Source organism: Biomphalaria glabrata, chromosome 14 (assembly GCF_947242115.1).
Source record: "Biomphalaria glabrata chromosome 14, xgBioGlab47.1, whole genome shotgun sequence".
Lineage (NCBI taxonomy): Eukaryota > Metazoa > Mollusca > Gastropoda > Planorbidae > Biomphalaria > Biomphalaria glabrata.
In genome coordinates, this window is record NC_074724.1 from 29,566,524 (window position 1) to 29,584,502 (window position 17,979).

At 37.4% G+C, this 17,979-nt stretch overlaps 1 protein-coding gene across 8 annotated transcripts in view; it reads left to right on the forward strand.

The window, feature by feature from the left end:
* The window catches only part of LOC106065868 (pleckstrin homology-like domain family B member 1), a 255,809-nt gene that overhangs the window by 159,891 nt on the left and 77,939 nt on the right, over positions 1-17,979 (forward strand). For all 8 annotated transcript variants that reach the window (XM_056011283.1, XM_056011285.1, XM_056011284.1 and 5 more), the window contains 2 exons: positions 1,309-1,430; positions 2,638-2,747. In XM_056011283.1, coding sequence (XP_055867258.1) covers positions 1,309-1,430; positions 2,638-2,747 — 232 coding nt within the window. The remainder of the gene's footprint in view (positions 1-1,308; positions 1,431-2,637; positions 2,748-17,979) is intronic.

The following is a 17,979-nucleotide window of genomic DNA, read 5'->3' on the forward strand; positions in this document are numbered from 1 at the left end:
CCTTCTGCTACTCTTGTCTGAACTTGTAGCTGCCCCCCCCCCCCCCCCCCCCAGTTTGAGAAACACTGCATTATCTCTTATAATAATACAACTACTGCAATATTTTATCACATAAATACATTTCCTGTTTGTAGAAAAGAACAAAGGTGGCAACCTACACCACTGTAACACATTCAGTTTCATTGGTTCGTATTTATTACATGCTCAATTTGGTTACAGCTTTGTAAGATTAGAGAATCATGCTGACGTCTGCTACATAGTTGACATTATTTTTTCATATTGTAGTTACAAAATATTATAAATAATCTACACGCAATCATTTTTAAAATCACTTGCTAATATTTGTTCTTTTAAGCCTGCAATTTTATGAAGGATTGTAATTTTATTTAATTTGAATACTTTATAAATATATGCTAAAAAAAAAAAAGTTTAAATTGTCAACTATTCAAAAAATTGCAAATGTTAATGTTTATCTTTTTTCTCACATGAGAGAGAAAAATAATAATACTTATAGACCTACAATTGAAATACCAAACATAAAAAAAAACAAAACTTAATCTTTGCAGATAATTGAGACACATTAGATGTAAATTTAACTTTCATATATGTTCTCAAAAAAATATCTCCTGATATATTATTTCTAATATTCCTATGTAAAGTCATCATATCATAAAAATACAAATCATACTGAAGTCTTTGTTGTGATAATTTAAAGTCTAAACTGAGACCTGAAAGGATTGATGTTCAGAAAATGATTACAATGCCTCTATGTTTCTTTTTGTTTTGTTGTTATATATTTGTTTAGATATTCCAACGTACTTTATAAATGTTGTGCTTAAGAAAATACCAACAAACATGAAAATAAAAAATAGATAATTATAACAGAAAAAAAATTAATAAAAAATATCCAACTAAAAACAAAGTAATACTATTAGCAAAGCATATTTATAGAGCACTTTTGTGACTTCATTGCTGCTCTAGGTTATTGGCTGAGGTGGTCAAGGGAAAGATATAATTCTGAAAACATGGAAAAATTTAGATTTTTATTGTTTCCCTTTACAAGGAGTGGCCAATGGCTTCATAGAAATAAACCTTTATTCTAATTTCTTTTCATTTTGAAAAAAGTATTATTACATTAATAATAATAATAATAAAAATAGTAATATGAAACGAATGACATGTTTAGAAACTTTAATTAAATTCAAACACATGGAAATATATATTTAAAATCTGTTAAATTATATCATGGTGCATCTTTGCTAATTCTTTGTAGACATTTGATTTTGAGAGTAATTTTTTTTTTCACAGGGAGTATGATCATTGACCAGGAGAGGAAAAGGATAGAGGAGCTGAGGAGGAGGGCTGCTGATGAGGGACGAGCCCAGTGGGAGGAGAGGAGGAGAGTAGCAGAGGAAACAAGCAGGCTGCAGGTTAGTTTATTTCTGAGATGGGTATGCAGGGTGACTGTCCATGAAAGTGAGATTGTGCCATTAGAGACTTTAGACCAATGAAGAGTTTGTTCTCTTCCCTGTTTACTTTTGCGTTCACGCTGTAGGCGCCCAAGAATAAATAAATCTGTTACATTTGTTTGTGTTTCAACCCTACAGTCACGAGGCCAAATACTGACCGATGCAGGGGAGTTCCTCTTATTTTCCTTCCCATGCAGCTAGTAAAAGTCCCATGTAATTATCTCACTAACAGACAATATCAATAGATAACCTAGAGATTAGATTTATGTGTATTTGTAGAGCTTTTCACTAATTGTGTTCTGTACGTATTGATTGTGCTCTAACTTGTTTGTTAATGTTAGAAGCATTCTGATACCTATTGGAGACAGCCTAAATAAATGTATTGTTTTTATATTTCATCCTAACACTGTTGTGATAAATGTTTAGCTTAGTGATCGACCACAGTGGCATTGCTGAGGATGTTTTCCTAATAAAATTTATCATTGGATTTTCCTTTTCTTTCTCAATTCTGTTCCCCCCCCCCCCTTCCCTCAATGGATGTCACTTAGTACAGCCTGCATCCCTTTGTATCCCTCCAGCCGCAGTTGTCCCCAAGCTATACACTAACCTAGAACCCTAGTGCTAAAATCCCCAGTTACCATGGAACCAAAAGCATCTGTTAAATATCTTAGTGTCTGCCACGTCAGACAACTTCTTCTGTTGTATTTCTTATAGAAAAAGTTTAGTCATTTCTAATACATTTTTGTATCACTCAATTTTTTTGTGTGTCAATATAAGTCTTCAATTTAAACTTCAAGTGACATGATTTGGTCTGGAGAAAAAAACAGCCAAAAAAAACTTAGATTTCTGAAAGAGACTTTGCAAATTGTTTGCTGCTCTACTAACAGACACCTAAGTCTCCCTCTGGCATCTTTCTTGTGGCAATTTCTGCAGGTTCAAAGTTTGAATGGGGAAGTAAAAAACATATTATTAGAAAGCAATATTTATGGACTTTGGTCTAACAATTAGTTTGACCAGTGTAAGATATCAGAGATTAAGAGAATGAACTTTATATCTTAATGCAATTTGTGATTGGGAGTAAGATTGATTTGTTAGAAAAGTTTATAATACAATTTAAATAATAACAAAAAGATACGGCTGAATTGAGTCAGTTTGGTTTCTTTATCAGCTGGATGAGCGCAGACTCAGGGAGGTCAACTGCAAGAGTTTCAACTCCTTAGAATCTGAAGACTCCAGTGTGACCAGTAGCTGTGATACACCAAGCGAGAAGGAGACAAGGTAAGATGGACATTTCTCTTGTCTATGTCCTCATTTATCTCATCACTTCATCTTTGGACATTTCTCTTGTCTATGTCCTCATTTATCTCATCACTTCATCTTTGTCTTGAGTGAACACTGAACTGTTCAATTATTGGCATTTCTCTTGTCTATGTCCTCATTTATCTCATCACTTCATCTTTGGACATTTCTCTTGTCTATGTCCTCATTTATCCCATCACTTCATCTTTGGACATTTCTCTTGTACATGTCCTCATTTATCTCATCACTTCATCTTTGGACATTTCTCTTGTCTATGTCCTCATTTATCTCATCACTTCATCTTTGTCTTGAGTGAACACTGAACTGTTCAACTATTGGCATTTCTCTTGTCTATGTCCTCATTTATCTCATCACTTCATCTTTGGACATTTCTCTTGTCTATGTCCTCATTTATCTCATTACTTCATCTTTGGACATTTCTCTTGTCTATGTCCTCATTTATCTCATCACTTCATCTTTGGACATTTCTCTTGTACATGTCCTCATTTATCTGGTCACTTCATCTTTGTCTTGAGTGAACACTGAACTGTTCAACTATTGACATTTCTCTTGTACATGTCCTCATTTATCTCATCACTTCATCTTTGGACATTTCTCTTGTCTATGTCCTCATTTATCTCATCACTTCATCTTTGTCTTGAGTGAACACTGAACTGTTCAACTATTGGCATTTCTCTTGTCTATGTCCTCATTTATCTCATCACTTCATCTTTGGACATTTCTCTTGTCTATGTCCTCATTTATCTCATCACTTCATCTTTGGACATTTCTCTTGTCTATGTCCTCATTTATCTCATCACTTCATCTTTGGACATTTCTCTTGTACATGTCCTCATTTATCTGGTCACTTCATCTTTGTCTTGAGTGAACACTAAACTGTTCAACTATTGACATTTCTCTTGTACATGTCCTCATTAATCTCATCACTTCATCTTTATCTTGAGTGAACTCTGAACTGTTCAACTATTAGCCTTCGTGTGTCCCTGTCATTTCCATGTTCATACATTAATCTCTACCCCAAATGTTTATCTTTCAAACTCTTCTGACAGTATGCAAATTTTGTTTTTTAAATGCTTTCTTCCACAATTATATATTCCCTATGTATTGTTAATAATTATTGTTGATTTTTTATGGTGGCATGTGTGTCTGCACTGGCCACTGGAGATGTGAGCTTACAGAGCCATCTCATTTAAACTCATCAACTCCATTCTATATATCCAAACATCTAATTTTGAGAATGTACAAGTCCTGTATTTAAATTCCAAAAATCTCAATGGACAAGGCAGTAAAATTAATGTTGTACTCAAACATAACTTACAATGTAAACATAAAAACGACAACTGATACAGCATATAATTTTCATAACAAAACTCTAATACAGAGATATGACATTCCCCCCCCCCTCCCACACACACGAATTGCCCACCCTTAATTATATAAGTTTGTGCTGTCTAAGCCGTTACAATATTTTCATTCTTGAGATCATTGCCAATTTGTTTTATTATGTTTTATTTTCTACTTCTTGTGTATTTATTGGGTATAAAAATGTTTATTAAAAAATAAGATGACCTAGTTATCTGCTAGGCTTGATGCTTCGAAGCTTGTAGATTACTAGATCGAGTTCTGGCATTAAATTACATGGCAGCATAAGGCTTGAGTTTTGTCATGTAAACAGTATCCCTTACTGTAGTATGTTATTGAACATCTTTGTTACATTAATAAGAGAGAGGGGGGGGGAGGGAGAGAGAAGGAAGAGAGGAGAAGAGTACATCTATCCAACTGGTATAAATGAAATGTAATGAACCTGTATATCATAGTCATGTAATATTTGTATGATCAGAACCTCATTAAAAAATGAAAATATATAAATACACCTCTCCGCTGGTCAACCTAATTACTAGTATTTAAGCACTTCATAAAGACAGGAATAGTTAAAATTCTTCTCCTCAAAACTATAAAGAGACCAGTGGATTGTACAGAATGTCTGCTAAGTGGATTGTACAGAATGTCTGCTAAGTGGATTGTACAGAATGTCTGCTAAGTGGATTGTACAGAATGTCTGCTACTGCTGTTGTTGAGCGTACATCAGGATAACGCCTTTTTTTATTATTAGGGCTTATCCAGATCTGTGATGTTTTCAGAAATTGTCTGTTAGTGCTATACTTAGATGGTTCGATACTGCACAGATATCACATTGCTTTCTCTTGATATTATTTCCAGTGATTCTCAAGACTTCGGCCATCGATCACATTAACATTTTGTTTTTAGACGTAGAGTTATTTTTAAAACTGTGATTGTTAATAGCAAATTGAAATTGAAAATCAAATAGGGAGCTTACTCTTTTGAGCGGTGTTCGGTTTGATCCATACATGTGGGCGGGGATTTCTTGGAAGTCAAAAGTGGGCGTGAGTGAAAATGTCGACTGGAAAAGAATACGTCCGATTTTTTTTAAATCAGTGGAACAACGTCATCATTATCTGTGTACAGCACAATATAGTATTAACGTCATCATTATCTGTGTACAGCACAATGTAGTGTTAACGTCATCATTATCTGTGTACAGCACAATATAGTATTAACGTCATCATTATCTGTGTACAGCACAATGTAGTGTTAACGTCATCATTATCTGTGTACAGCACAATGTAGTGTTAACGTCGCTTTTAAAATTCGCTATACGAATGTGTCTCTGTCTTTGAAGTGGTACACCCGCACCAACCTCCCTGTGTTTGAGAACCTTTTAATACATGTTGAAGATGTCAAAGGTGTACACCTCTATTATACTGTCCCTGTGTTTCAGGTAAACATATAATTTGAGAATCGTATAGTCGAAGATCTGTTTGTCAGAAGTCTGCTGCTCTGCCCTACTGCAAGTTTTTACGAAGCACACTGATTCTGTTCGTTTTCTCTCTATCTCCATTCTTTGTTTTATCTGTTGACTTGCTTTCTTTTTGCTATCTCTGACTCAGTTCGAGGCTCGCTTCCGGTTCTTTTTTTTCCCCTCTCTCTAGACTGGGAAGTTCGTTGTCAGTAGAGGAGTAAGAAGGACGAAGAAAGGACGAGGGTTGACGAGAGCTGTAAATACGAGCCCAATGAAACCACTGGGTGGTCCACGCGTTAGCTAGCAACTGACAATTAGTGGACTTTTGTCTCCTAGTGGAAATCTGGTCTTTTGGAAGCTGATCAGAGATGGGGACACAGTGTGTGTGTGTGTGGCGGTAGGGGGGGGTGAGACGTCAATGCAGCTAGCTGTTCTCGACGTCAAATCTATCTTCACCTTTATTATCTTCACCTTTATTATCTTCACCCTTATCATCTTCACCCTTATCATCTTCACCCTTATCATCTTCACCTTTATCATCTTCACCTTTATCATCTTCACCCTTATCATCTTCACCCTTATCATCTTCACCTAATAATGAGCTTTTTTTTGTGTGTAAACCTCTATCGCTGGCTGAGTGGTAGAGCGCCTGGCTTCTTATCTGAGGGTTTATCTGATTCGAATCTCAGAAAGGGTGGGGATTTTGAATTTGGGGATTATTAGGACCTCCCGAGTCCAACCAGCTCTAATGGGCACCTGGCATTAGTTGGGGAAAGTAAAGGCGGTCGGTCGTTTTGTGCTGATCACACGACACCCTCGTGAACCGTGGGCCATAGAAACAGATACGCTTGACATCATTTGCTCTATAGATGGTAAGGTCTGAGAGGGGTACTTTCCTCTTTTTTTTTAAAACTTCCAAAGATTGAAGGCAGCCTTGTAGTCCAAGTTTCGTAACTCATTGTGAAGCTGTGTGTTTGTGACCAAAAGTTGTTGAAGCATATAGTGGCTTACAAATTACACACCTTCATTTTAGAAAGAAGTCACACACTTCAAACGTATGTAGTCCATCGCAGTTCTATCAGGAGTATTTTTTATTTGGTTGTGTTTTTGTATTTGTAAGTAATGCTTCCAATGTGTATTTATTATTGCTACTTTACTTTGACTCAGAGAACCTCTCTGTTCTACTATAGGTACGTTTATAAAATATGAAGTTTATAGTCTATACACTGCAATATGTAGGAACTCAAATGAATAGAATGAGTACTGGAAAAGAGTAATATAATCTTAGAATGTAATCTTAACTGTGAAACCGTCCAGTAAAATAACCTTAGAATGTAATCTTAACTGAAACCGTCCAGTAATATAACCTGAGAATGTAATCTTAACTGTCAAACCGTCCAATTATTTTCATCTGCGCATCTGCAACAGTTTATAGCTGATGCAATCCTATCATTAAATGTCCAAACACAAATTATAAGTTTACGTTTTAAACAGGTTTCATTCTAAAAGAAATAAATGAAAACTTTGAAATGATTAAAAATAGAATTGAACTAAATACGAAAGTGTATTCCAGTGTTACCAATGTACTATTTGGCAAATGTTTTTTTTTTTGTTTTGTTTTGTTTTGTTTTTTACTTTTCCTTTGGTCAGATGTTTATGACAAAGGCCCCTTCACGCGCTCCTAAACCTAAGGTCAGTTGAGTTCTCATTGCAACGTGACACGAATTTTTTTTTTTTTTTTTTACGCCAGTAGCCAAGGCAACACAGAGACGCGTGCAGGGAGACAATCTATCACGGGGAAAACTTAAAGGGGTGTTCAACTGGAGGGCTCGATTATCGTTCTTTTGAGTTTGTCTGTAGAAAGTTAAAGACAGCGTTAAGGAACGAGTGTCCGCTTTGAGGTCAAAGGAGAAAAAAGAGAAGCCGTGGAAAGAAAGTGTGGGGGGGGGGGGGGGGGGAGCATTGTGATTAAAAGCTGGGTCAATAGAAGATGTATTAGGTTCTATTAGTACAAGATTTATTTCCAAGAGATGGATTAAGCATCGTAACCAGCGTTATTGCTTAAATACCATTATCAATCAGAAACATAATCAGTTTTAGCTTTTTGAAGTGAAGTTGGTAGGCCTACCATTAGCCAGTGTATACGAGTGTCGGTATGGTTAGGAAACTCTTCTGGATGTATTCTCCTCCGGTAATCTATGGTTTTGGGTGGTGACTATGATTGTATATGTATCACAAGTTCAATCAGATGATCCAGTAGTCAAGTGTATGCCAGGGCTTCAATCATTTGTTAAAGAACGAACAGATCTCCTCACTTCGAAATAGAATCATTGAATTGTCCGTGTTGAAATCATAAAACGAGACAACGCACTTGGTACTTCATGTAATTACACACAACAGAATTCTAATTCAATAAGTTCACAGCTCTAGACTTCACATGAAGCCTGAAACTTATAGAATCCTAAAATAAGGCCTAATCTACTATATTTAGTTCTCCCAAACTGAGTTTAAAAGAACAAACAAAAGTTTTCGAAACTTCCGTTACTTCCTTCTTATTACTAGTGAATGTTGACTTATGTTCTATCTATACGTTGTTTTTTTGGTGTTTTTTAGGTATTTTCATTAATTTAGTTCTATGTTTAAACTTCTGAGTGTTTAGTTCTATGTTTAACTCTTTATCTCCGCTGTTATTTTTCTACGTTCTGATTTATTTGTTCATTTTCCACAATTCTGCATTCTACCCTTTTATGATCAAACCTCCGAAATATTCTAGTTTGTAATCACAAAGCGTTCCTTTTTGGTATAGAATTATAATTTAATTTAATGGGGTCAAATCAACGATGTCTACGTTAATTTGGAGAGAAAGAGTTAAATGTCTGAGTGTTTAGTTCTATATTTAAACTTCTGAGTGTTTAGTTCTATATTTAAACGTCTGAGTGTTTCTTTCCTTTTATTTGTCTCCCTTTGTTACGAAGTAAGTTTACAGACTGGCTAGATCTACTGTTGCTGAAAAAATTTAAACATAAATTTTGGCTGAACTTGAGGGAGCATGGCAGTGTCGCTTTACCCCCTTTGGTCAGAAATTTGACTAATAGGATTAATATGTGTCAAGACAAGCCAGGGATTTAGGGGAGCTGATGGGGAGGGGGGTGAAATCGTAGTCGAGAATCCATTTCACGTCTGCTCAAGGTGTTCATGATGGAGTGCGCTGTTGACCAGTGGTCACATCAAATTAGGACGTTGCCCCCATCTTGTTACGTGCTAAGTTACTATACTTCGTAACGGCTATTGCATTTGAAACTTCAGGAACCTGGGGTACTATTCTAACATTCAGTTCTAATTCCAGTATAAATGTAGAAATGTATGTTTGTGTGTGTATATGTTTCTGTTTAGCGTTGTAACGCACTGATAAAAACTGTATTCTGATATGATACCCTGTATGCACTGTATTTTTCTGGCATCCAGTTATTTGTGTTAATGTTTGATGTAAAATAGTTGGCTATGAATTAGCATAAGTAGAACAACTTCAAGAGAATAGAAGCATAAAATCTTCGACATTACTCATCCTGTTCTTTAAAAAAAAAAACACAATATTCTCACTTTCTTTACACTCATTTAAAAAAATATTTCTCTCAACACTGAAGATCTCTTGGTAGTCTTAGATGGACGTCCATGCGCTGCCAGGATAGCCTTGACCACTTCTTGAAAACACACACGCGCGCACAAACACTTGGTTTGAAAGGGTCCAGTACAGATGGAATGTTCGCCTGGGCGGTTCCACTGGACATTAGTTCTACATGAGCTAACTAAATGTCAGTGACGTCACCTTCGGATTAAAGTTGTATGAGGTGGGGGGGGGGAGGGGTGCCACGGATCAACACCCTCTATAAAACCACTACTGTTTTTAAAGAAGCTGAAGTTGGAAGTTTCTTAACTTTATTATATAAAACCTACACGTTAATCGGTGCATTGTTATTGATCAGTAGTAATTACGAATTTTCAGCCCGAATATTTTAAAATATTTCCGCTCCAAATATTTAACATTCAAGTATTCTCTTGGAAGTAGCGCTGTAAAAAAAATGAATAATTTTAGCAGTTGATATAGACTAGTTCATTTAGGCCTGACCTAACCTGCAAGTTCAATAATGGGTATATGCAAAACTTGGGACCATTGACATGTTCACTCTATTATATTTATATTATATTTATATTATATTTATATTATATTTATATTATATTTATATTATTGGAAGGCAAATAAAACCTGTTGTAAAACCTGTTCCTATATTTTGACACAATTAAACGTGACATCAAAGCATTGGACGTCTATTTTGAATACTTTGTATAGCCATAGACTGCACTGCCTAGATAGAGAGTTGTTGACCAATAAAATCTAAGGACAGTGAAAAAGCAATGACCTCAGTCTCGAAAAAAAAAGCGAGTCAAACGAACAAAAATGTCCGGTTCCTCTACCACCAAACCAGGTGCCCATTTCTTGACCTCTGTTGTGTGTGGACAGAAAGCAGTAGAACCGCTAGTCATCCAATTTGAAGGTATATTGATGTGTGCCAACGAGACATGAAGCTCTTCAAAATCGAGACTAACAGCTCGGAAAAAGTGGCACTGGATAGATCCAAATAGAGAGCGAGCATAAAAGGAAAGGTCCCGAATTACAGATGCTATAAACACAAGACGTTGAACGAAGTATAGAAGTGCAGCAGCGGCGCCTGTTGATTACATATGCCCAACCTGTGACCGCAGGGTTTGCCTTTTTGATCACCCCAAGAAGTTGCAAAAAGAAAGGATCGTCTCTCGAGAGGCAAGAGAGATTGACTCGAGAGACGTAAAATGCCACAGAATGTGAAAGAGAAAGTCTCTCGAGAATAAGGCTCTACATTCACTTGAAAAAGATCTCTACCAGATGAACCATAGTCTCTCGACAATAAGGCTCTACATTCACATGAAAAAGATCTCTACCAGATGAACCATAGTCTCTCGAGAATAAGGCTCTACATTGACATGAAAAAGATCTCTACCAGATGAACCATAGTCTCTCGAGAATTAGGCTCTACATTCACATGAAAAAGATCTCTACCAGATGAACCATAGTCTCTCGAGAATTACGCTCTACATTCACATGAAAAAGATCTCTACCAGATGAACCATAGTCTCTCGAGAATAAGGCTCTACATTGACATGAAAAAGATCTCTACCAGATGAACCATAGTCTCTCGAGAATTAGGCTCTACATTCACATGAAAAAGATCTCTACCAGATGAACCATAGTCTCTCGACAATAAGGCTCTACATTCACATGAAAAAGATCTCTACGAGATGAACCATAGTCTCTCGACAATAAGGCTCTACATTCACATGAAAAAGATCTCTACCAGATGAACCATAGTCTCTCGACAATAAGGCTCTACATTCACATGAAAAAGATCTCTACCAGATGAACCATAGTCTCTCGACAATAAGGCTCCACATTGACATGAAAAAGATCTCTACCAGATGAATCATCGACGCTCTACGACTGCAGGTGGCCAGATCTCAGTGTGTCATTAGCAAAAAGTGGATATACTATCACTTGTGGAGTGAGCTTATTTATTTAAAATCATAATAAAGTAAAATTTCTCTTTGACATAGCCACGTCCCCGCTCTTAAAAAAAGCCCGCACACACATACACATATATATGTTCACACACACACGCAAAATAGCTGTTTCTGCCGCCCCAAGATACTCTCGAGCTGGTTTAAAGTTGATTTTTCGCTAAAATCCTTTAGTGCCTTTGTTCCCAAACTCAGAGGTGATGATGTTTACTCTATGGCGTTAATCTACTCCTCAGCTACGTAGCTAATGGTGCAAAGACTACAATTTGTGTATTTGTTTATCTCGAAAGCTTTCTAACCTCTTGGCTTCAACAACGTGTTTCTTTAAAGAGCAACCAAAAGTTTGAACAAGCTTCTCACCCACCAGCAAATAAAAGAAATCTGTTTCAGAAAACAAATCGAGTCATTATGACTTTTGACCAAAGTCTTATAGCAATATCCAATTTGAAACTTCGATCCCCCCCCCCCCTTTTTTTTTAGATTTGTAAGTCTTCAGGTTAACGATTGGCGTATTTTAATTGTCCCAGCATTCGGTTTAAACACGGTGCAGTGTGACTCTTGGATGCTGGGACCAGATTTGTAACGTGGCTTTATGAGGAGAAAAAACACAACAACAACAAACTTTGACTTTTAGTTCGAAGATGGATTTTGGCATTCGTATAAACTATTTTACTGAGAGTGTCATGAATTAAAGCGAAACTCGTCTATTTTTATTGGTCGTTGAACCTGTGAAGTGTTGAACTTTTGAATAAAGTTTTTAATTTTGTTTTTTACTGTAATGATTATTACTATGTCCTTGTAAAAACCCAAAATAATCGATTTTTTTAAAATGCATACGGGTCCACACCAAGACTATATCAACAAAAGGCAATACTTTTAGATCTTCACATTTAATTTGTTTTGGTCTCTCATTTTCGTTAAACTTCCTCATAAATTATGAGGACTTATGAAGACATTTCTAGATTATTGCATTGTTAAAATTGTTGCTGTGTGTACACGTACATTGATTACATCTATGCTACATTTAAACACAACAGTTCACATCGAACCGCGTACTTTTCAAAATGGATATCATTCAACTGCCAGCCAAGTCACAAATGCTACATTTTGTCGATCTGCCTCCGTACCTTGGATCGCAGTTCAACTGATTGAAAAATAGATCTCTTATTAGGCTTCGATGTGTTGACCTGGTCATTAAACTCATGACTGAGACGTCATCACTTTCTGCTGTGAATTTTTTTTTTCTAATCGGCGGCGATGAGTTGTCTAAGCTTGTGATTTCCTGAACTGAGATTAAATCACGTGATGTGGTCCTGGCTCATGCTATTGGTGGATAATCAAAAAACAACAACTTCTTTGCTCTAAATGGCGAGGACATCAGTTGGATCGTATTCCCTTTCCTTCGTAATGTCTTGAATCATGACAGAAACTTGTGGAAAAAGAGCACCTAACCCATATAATAAACACACAAATTTAAAGAGCCGATTAACGAAAAAAAAAATGGAATTTTTAAAATGAAAATGATAGAATCTAAATTTTGAAGAGAGTGTACTGGTGGAATATATCACATTTCTCAAGTCATTCCTGTCCACAGGTGTACACCTAGAACGTAAAGACAAGATTTCAAGACATTATCCAAGAATATTTGTCTTCTTCCTCCCTTAACTCTTTCTCTCCGTTATTATTTAACACGTTCTGGTGGAATCAACGTTGGTATCGTCGGTTAGGAGAGAAAGAGTTAAGTCATTGTCCATGGAGTTGAGTCTAAGACTCATAGAACTCTAGGCTTATAGAATCTCTACTTCAACTGTTTTGTCTGGCAAAGATCGGAGCAGATGTAATGTGTTGCATCCCCAATACCGATGGTTCGGATCCCAAGGCGCTCGGGCTAGAGGTGAGGGGGTCCAAGACTATAAAGTTTATGAAATCTTCTTTTTATTGATCTTTTATATTTCATGACCTAGAATGTTAAAGCAACATATAGCAGACGACATGTTTTATCCGGATGTGGTCAGCTCCCTCTACCATTTTTAATGGTCGAGAGAGTTGCTCCGAGACTCTTGAAACTCTAGGCCAGTGTTTCCCAAAGTGGGGTACGCGTACCCCCAGGGGTACGGGAAGACTTTGGAGGGGGTACACGTTGCACCTCATTAACTATGCTGATTGTTTAAAAAAAAACATTGATTATTTTCTGTTAATGTTTTGGGAGGGGGAGAGGGGTACTCGGCATTACAAAAATTATAAAAGTGGTGCACATTGGTCAACAGTTTGGGAAACACTGCTCTAGGCCAACGAAAGCTCCCCTCCGCCGGCCTCTTTGAACAATTATTCTAAATATCACATCCCTTTTACCAGTGCCTCGAAGTCCTAGACGATCGGGACTAGTGACGAGGCCGAGGGCCGAGTTACTACGGATCTTCACCATTTTCCCTTTATATACACACCAACAGTGCGGGTATCCGTCATTTGTGAAGTAGCCCCTCGTGGAACGGCGTGTGGATCGTGGCAGGGTTTTTGAGGTTCTCTTTCAAGTCCTGACCAGTGCAAAGAAACAGTGTTCTTAGGCACGCCAGTGAGAGTTGTATTTTGGCTACTCTATGGACTAGTCACTAGTCGCCTCATCTAATGACCGTTTCGAGCAAGTTGCAGCTGGGTAGCGTAGCCAAGGTCTACTTCCACCTGGACTCTCAGTGGACACAAATTACACTGTCTTCAGCCGTATTGATGGGCACTCTCCGTCCCTTCAATTACATATTTTTATCCACTCCCCCACCCCCCGACCACGTGCTGTCAATGTGGTGCTCAGACGAGTGGAGGATTACAGTGTTTTGGTGCCTGGAGATGTGTGTGCATAAATCAAATCAAATAGTTTGGGAAACTTGTCACTGGAGTAAGTGGACATGGACAGGCCTTTCATGTTTGACCACTCGTGATCTTGTTGAGATGTTGTGGAGCTGTTTGTTCAGTCATTGAATTGAAGAGATGTGCTTTTGACTATTTCCACAGTGTGATCCTTGAATCACGGCCATACCACACGCTGTATGACAGTGCGCTGTTACTTAGAAGAATTACTTCCCTTGTGTTTGTTTTAAATACTTATCACGGTTATTCCCCTTGACAATTAGATTTGAATCAAAAAAAAAAAAAAAAAAACACAATACCATCTTGATTAGAGAAATAGTCATTTAAAATGGCCAAAACAAAAGTTAGCTTCCAACAGGATCAGATCTCAGTTTTACTGACAGTGTATTTTTGGCATTGCGATGTCGGTGAAAAAAAAATGCCTGCTTGTCACCTTTAAGCTGTAATAAAATTATATAAAATACGCACGCAAACACAAACACACACTGTTAAAACACACGCACACTCTTTACTTAAAGTCACTTCGCGTTACCGTTCAAAATGACGGTTTTATATCTCTACGTGTACGAGTGAGATGAGACAATGTGTACAACACGCTGCCTTGTAAACCTTGGTTTTCAAAATGTGTATAGATGTGTTCGCACTAACAATTATAGACAACAAGAAACGAGTAGTTATACGTTTTCCTGTTTGAGTTGATATATAACAAAATAACAATACAATTTTAAGAAAGGAACATACAGTGACACACATGAACGAGGTCTATGGTCATCAAGGCTTTTAAAAATGTGTTGTATACTAATCCTTATTTTTTTATATTTTTTTTTAGGAAACCTCAGAATTTGCGCTATTCAATTTTAGCTTTATCATCATAGGAATCCTTGGGCCTTAGCCCTATTTTCTTTGCCTCTTTTTGGGGCTTTTTATGCCTCTTTTATGGGCCCTCTTGCCTCTTTTGTGGGCTTTTATATATATATATATATATATATATATATATATATATATAGTTTTTTATTTGTAAGTTCCCATAATTCACAAGTATTAAATCATAAACAATTGAAAAGTTTTTTTTAAAATAATTAGGTTTATTCTTCATGTCTGATCGAGGATATGAAATGTTATGATTATGCTGATTTATTTTAAGAATTTTTTTTATCAAAATGGTTTATATTTATTTGCATACAATATGCATGATTAATTAATAAAATCTACACGGTAAGATATAAGAAAACTATAACTAGCCTTCGATCAATGCGACAACTCAAGCGCTTTGATTTTCGAAATATTGAGTAGGGTTTTTGAGGATTGCAATATTCGGAGCTTGCGGTAGAGTTTTGGATGTGGTAAATTGTAAAAGCATATGTTTGGAGTCGCGTTGGCTGAGCTGTAAGGCCCTTGGTTTCTGAACAGGGGGTCCCGGGTTCGAATCCTGGGGTTTGTAATTTCTAGATCTTTGGGCGCCTCTGGGTCCACCGGCTCTAGTGGGTTCCTGACATTGGTCGGGGAAAGGTAAGGGCCGTTGGTCTTCGTGCTGGCCACATCGCACCCTCGTTGACCGTAAGCCATGGAAACACGACCTCTGCATTATGAAGTTATATCACTATATCATCATTCCATTACTGTCCGGATAGGGAAAGTATTTTTCATTTATCCAAAGCATTTCATTTGTGGAAATGGTCCGCCAAATTTCAATAAAAGTATACTTTGTTTTTAATGTGTATAACAATTATTTCATTAAAGTTTTGGTGTGCCTTCTTTTTTCATTCTTTATGGCATTTAAAAAGAAATGTAATGCTAGTTAATTAATTTTTGTTCAATTTTTAAATCTCTATATAAACTGTAATTCCCTCCCCTTGAAAGGGAAAAGAAAACAACCAGGATCAACTTGATTGTGTCCCCTGAGTTTTAGCACTAATTTCTTTCTTTTAATTGTTGCCAGCAATAGAAGGTGTGGGAGCCGTGACGTCAGTGCCACTCCATAAAAATAAAAAAAAGAGAAATGTCCTGGCTCTCTGGAGTATTAACTTTGTCCTTCTTCATCTGTCTCTGTTAGACGTGAACACAGCGCTCTCGTTCTGGCCTCGTCCTGTGTCTGGGTTCGGTGCTGGATATGTGCTAACACATACATTCGTGTGTATTAACATATAATCTTAAAACACACTGGTCATTGTTTAATTTCAATTATGCCGTGAGAACTGAAATTGACGATATATCACTCGTGTACAAATTGTTCAAGAATAAAATTCTGTTAGAAACCGGCGTCTGTAAACAAAAAAAAAAAAAAAAACGGAAGTAGATCAAGAAGTATTAACATTGAATTCAGTAGGGTTTAGTACAGGGGTTCTCAACCTGTACTCGATTGACGATTTGCCAGGGGTCGCCAAAGACCATTGAAAAAATGGATTGTTATTGTCTATTCTTCAATTGCTGTGTGTGTGTGTGTGGGGGGGGGGGGTCGCGTCTAAGTGGGGTATTGTAAAAAGGGGTCGCCGAGCATAAAAGGTTGAGAACTGCTGGTTTAGTACTTTCAAGGTTTCGGGCGTTCCATCGGAATTAAAGATTAATGCGACATAGACCAGATCTCCTGCAAGAGAATGCAGCGTGCAGGTTTGGTATGTTCCATCAAAATTAAAGATTATTGCGACATATACCAGATCTCCTGCAAGAGAAGGCAGCCTGCAGGTTTCGAACCTTCGAATCTCACTTCCGGAGCATGATGAAACAAGTTCTACTAAAACCTCGCTGCAGGAAAGACAGCCGTGTCGTCTTCTTTATAGGAGGTTTGGTAGACCTGATGTTCTGCAAGAGAAGGCAGCCTGCAGGTTTGCTACATTCCATCAAAATTAAAGATTATTGCGACATAGACCAGATCTTCTGCAAGAGAAGGTAGCCTGCAGGTTTGCTACATTCCATCAAAATTAAAGATTATTGCGACATCGACCAGATCTCCCGCAAGAGAAGGCAGCCTGCATGTTTGGTATATTCCATCAAAATTAAAGATTATTGCGACATAGACCAGATCTCCTGTTAGAGAAGGCAGCCTGCATGTTTGGTATGTTCCATCAAAATTAAAGATTATTGCGACATAGACCTGACCTCCTGTTAGAGAAGGCAGCCTGCATGTTTGGTATATTCCATCAAAATTAAAGATTATTTCGACATAGACCAGATCTCCTGTTAGAGAAGGCAGCCTGCATGTTTGGTATGTTCCATCAAAATTAAAGATTATTGCGACATAGACCAGATCTCCTGCAAGAGAAGGCAGCCTGCAGGTTTGGTATATTCCATCAAAATTAAAGATTATTGCGACATAGACCTGACCTCCTGCAAGAGAAGGCAGCCTGCAGGTTTGGTATATTCCATCAAAATTAAAGATTATTGCGACATAGACCTGACCTCCTGCAAGAGAAGGCAGCCTGCAGGTTTGGTATATTCCATCAAAATTAAAGATTATTGCGACATAGACCTGACCTCCTGCAAGAGAAGGCAGCCTGCAGGTTTGGTATATTCCATCAAAATTAAAGATTATTGCGACATAGACCTGACCTCCTGCAAGAGAAGGCAGCCTGCAGGTTTGGTATATTCCATCAAAATTAAAGATTATTGCGACATAGACCTGACCTCCTGCAAGAGAAGGCAGCCTGCAGGTTTGGTATATTCCATCAAAATTAAAGATTATTGCGACATAGACCTGACCTCCTGCAAGAGAAGGCAGCCTGCAGGTTTCGAACCTTCGAATCTCACTTCTAGGGCAAGATGAAACAAGTTCTACTAAAACCTCGCTGCAGGCAAGAAGATAACGAACAGACAGCCGTGTCGTCGTCTTTGCAGGACGTGGGCGTCTTTCCTTCTTAGAAGAACTTTAACAAACAAACATGGGCACGAGCCTAGATGTAA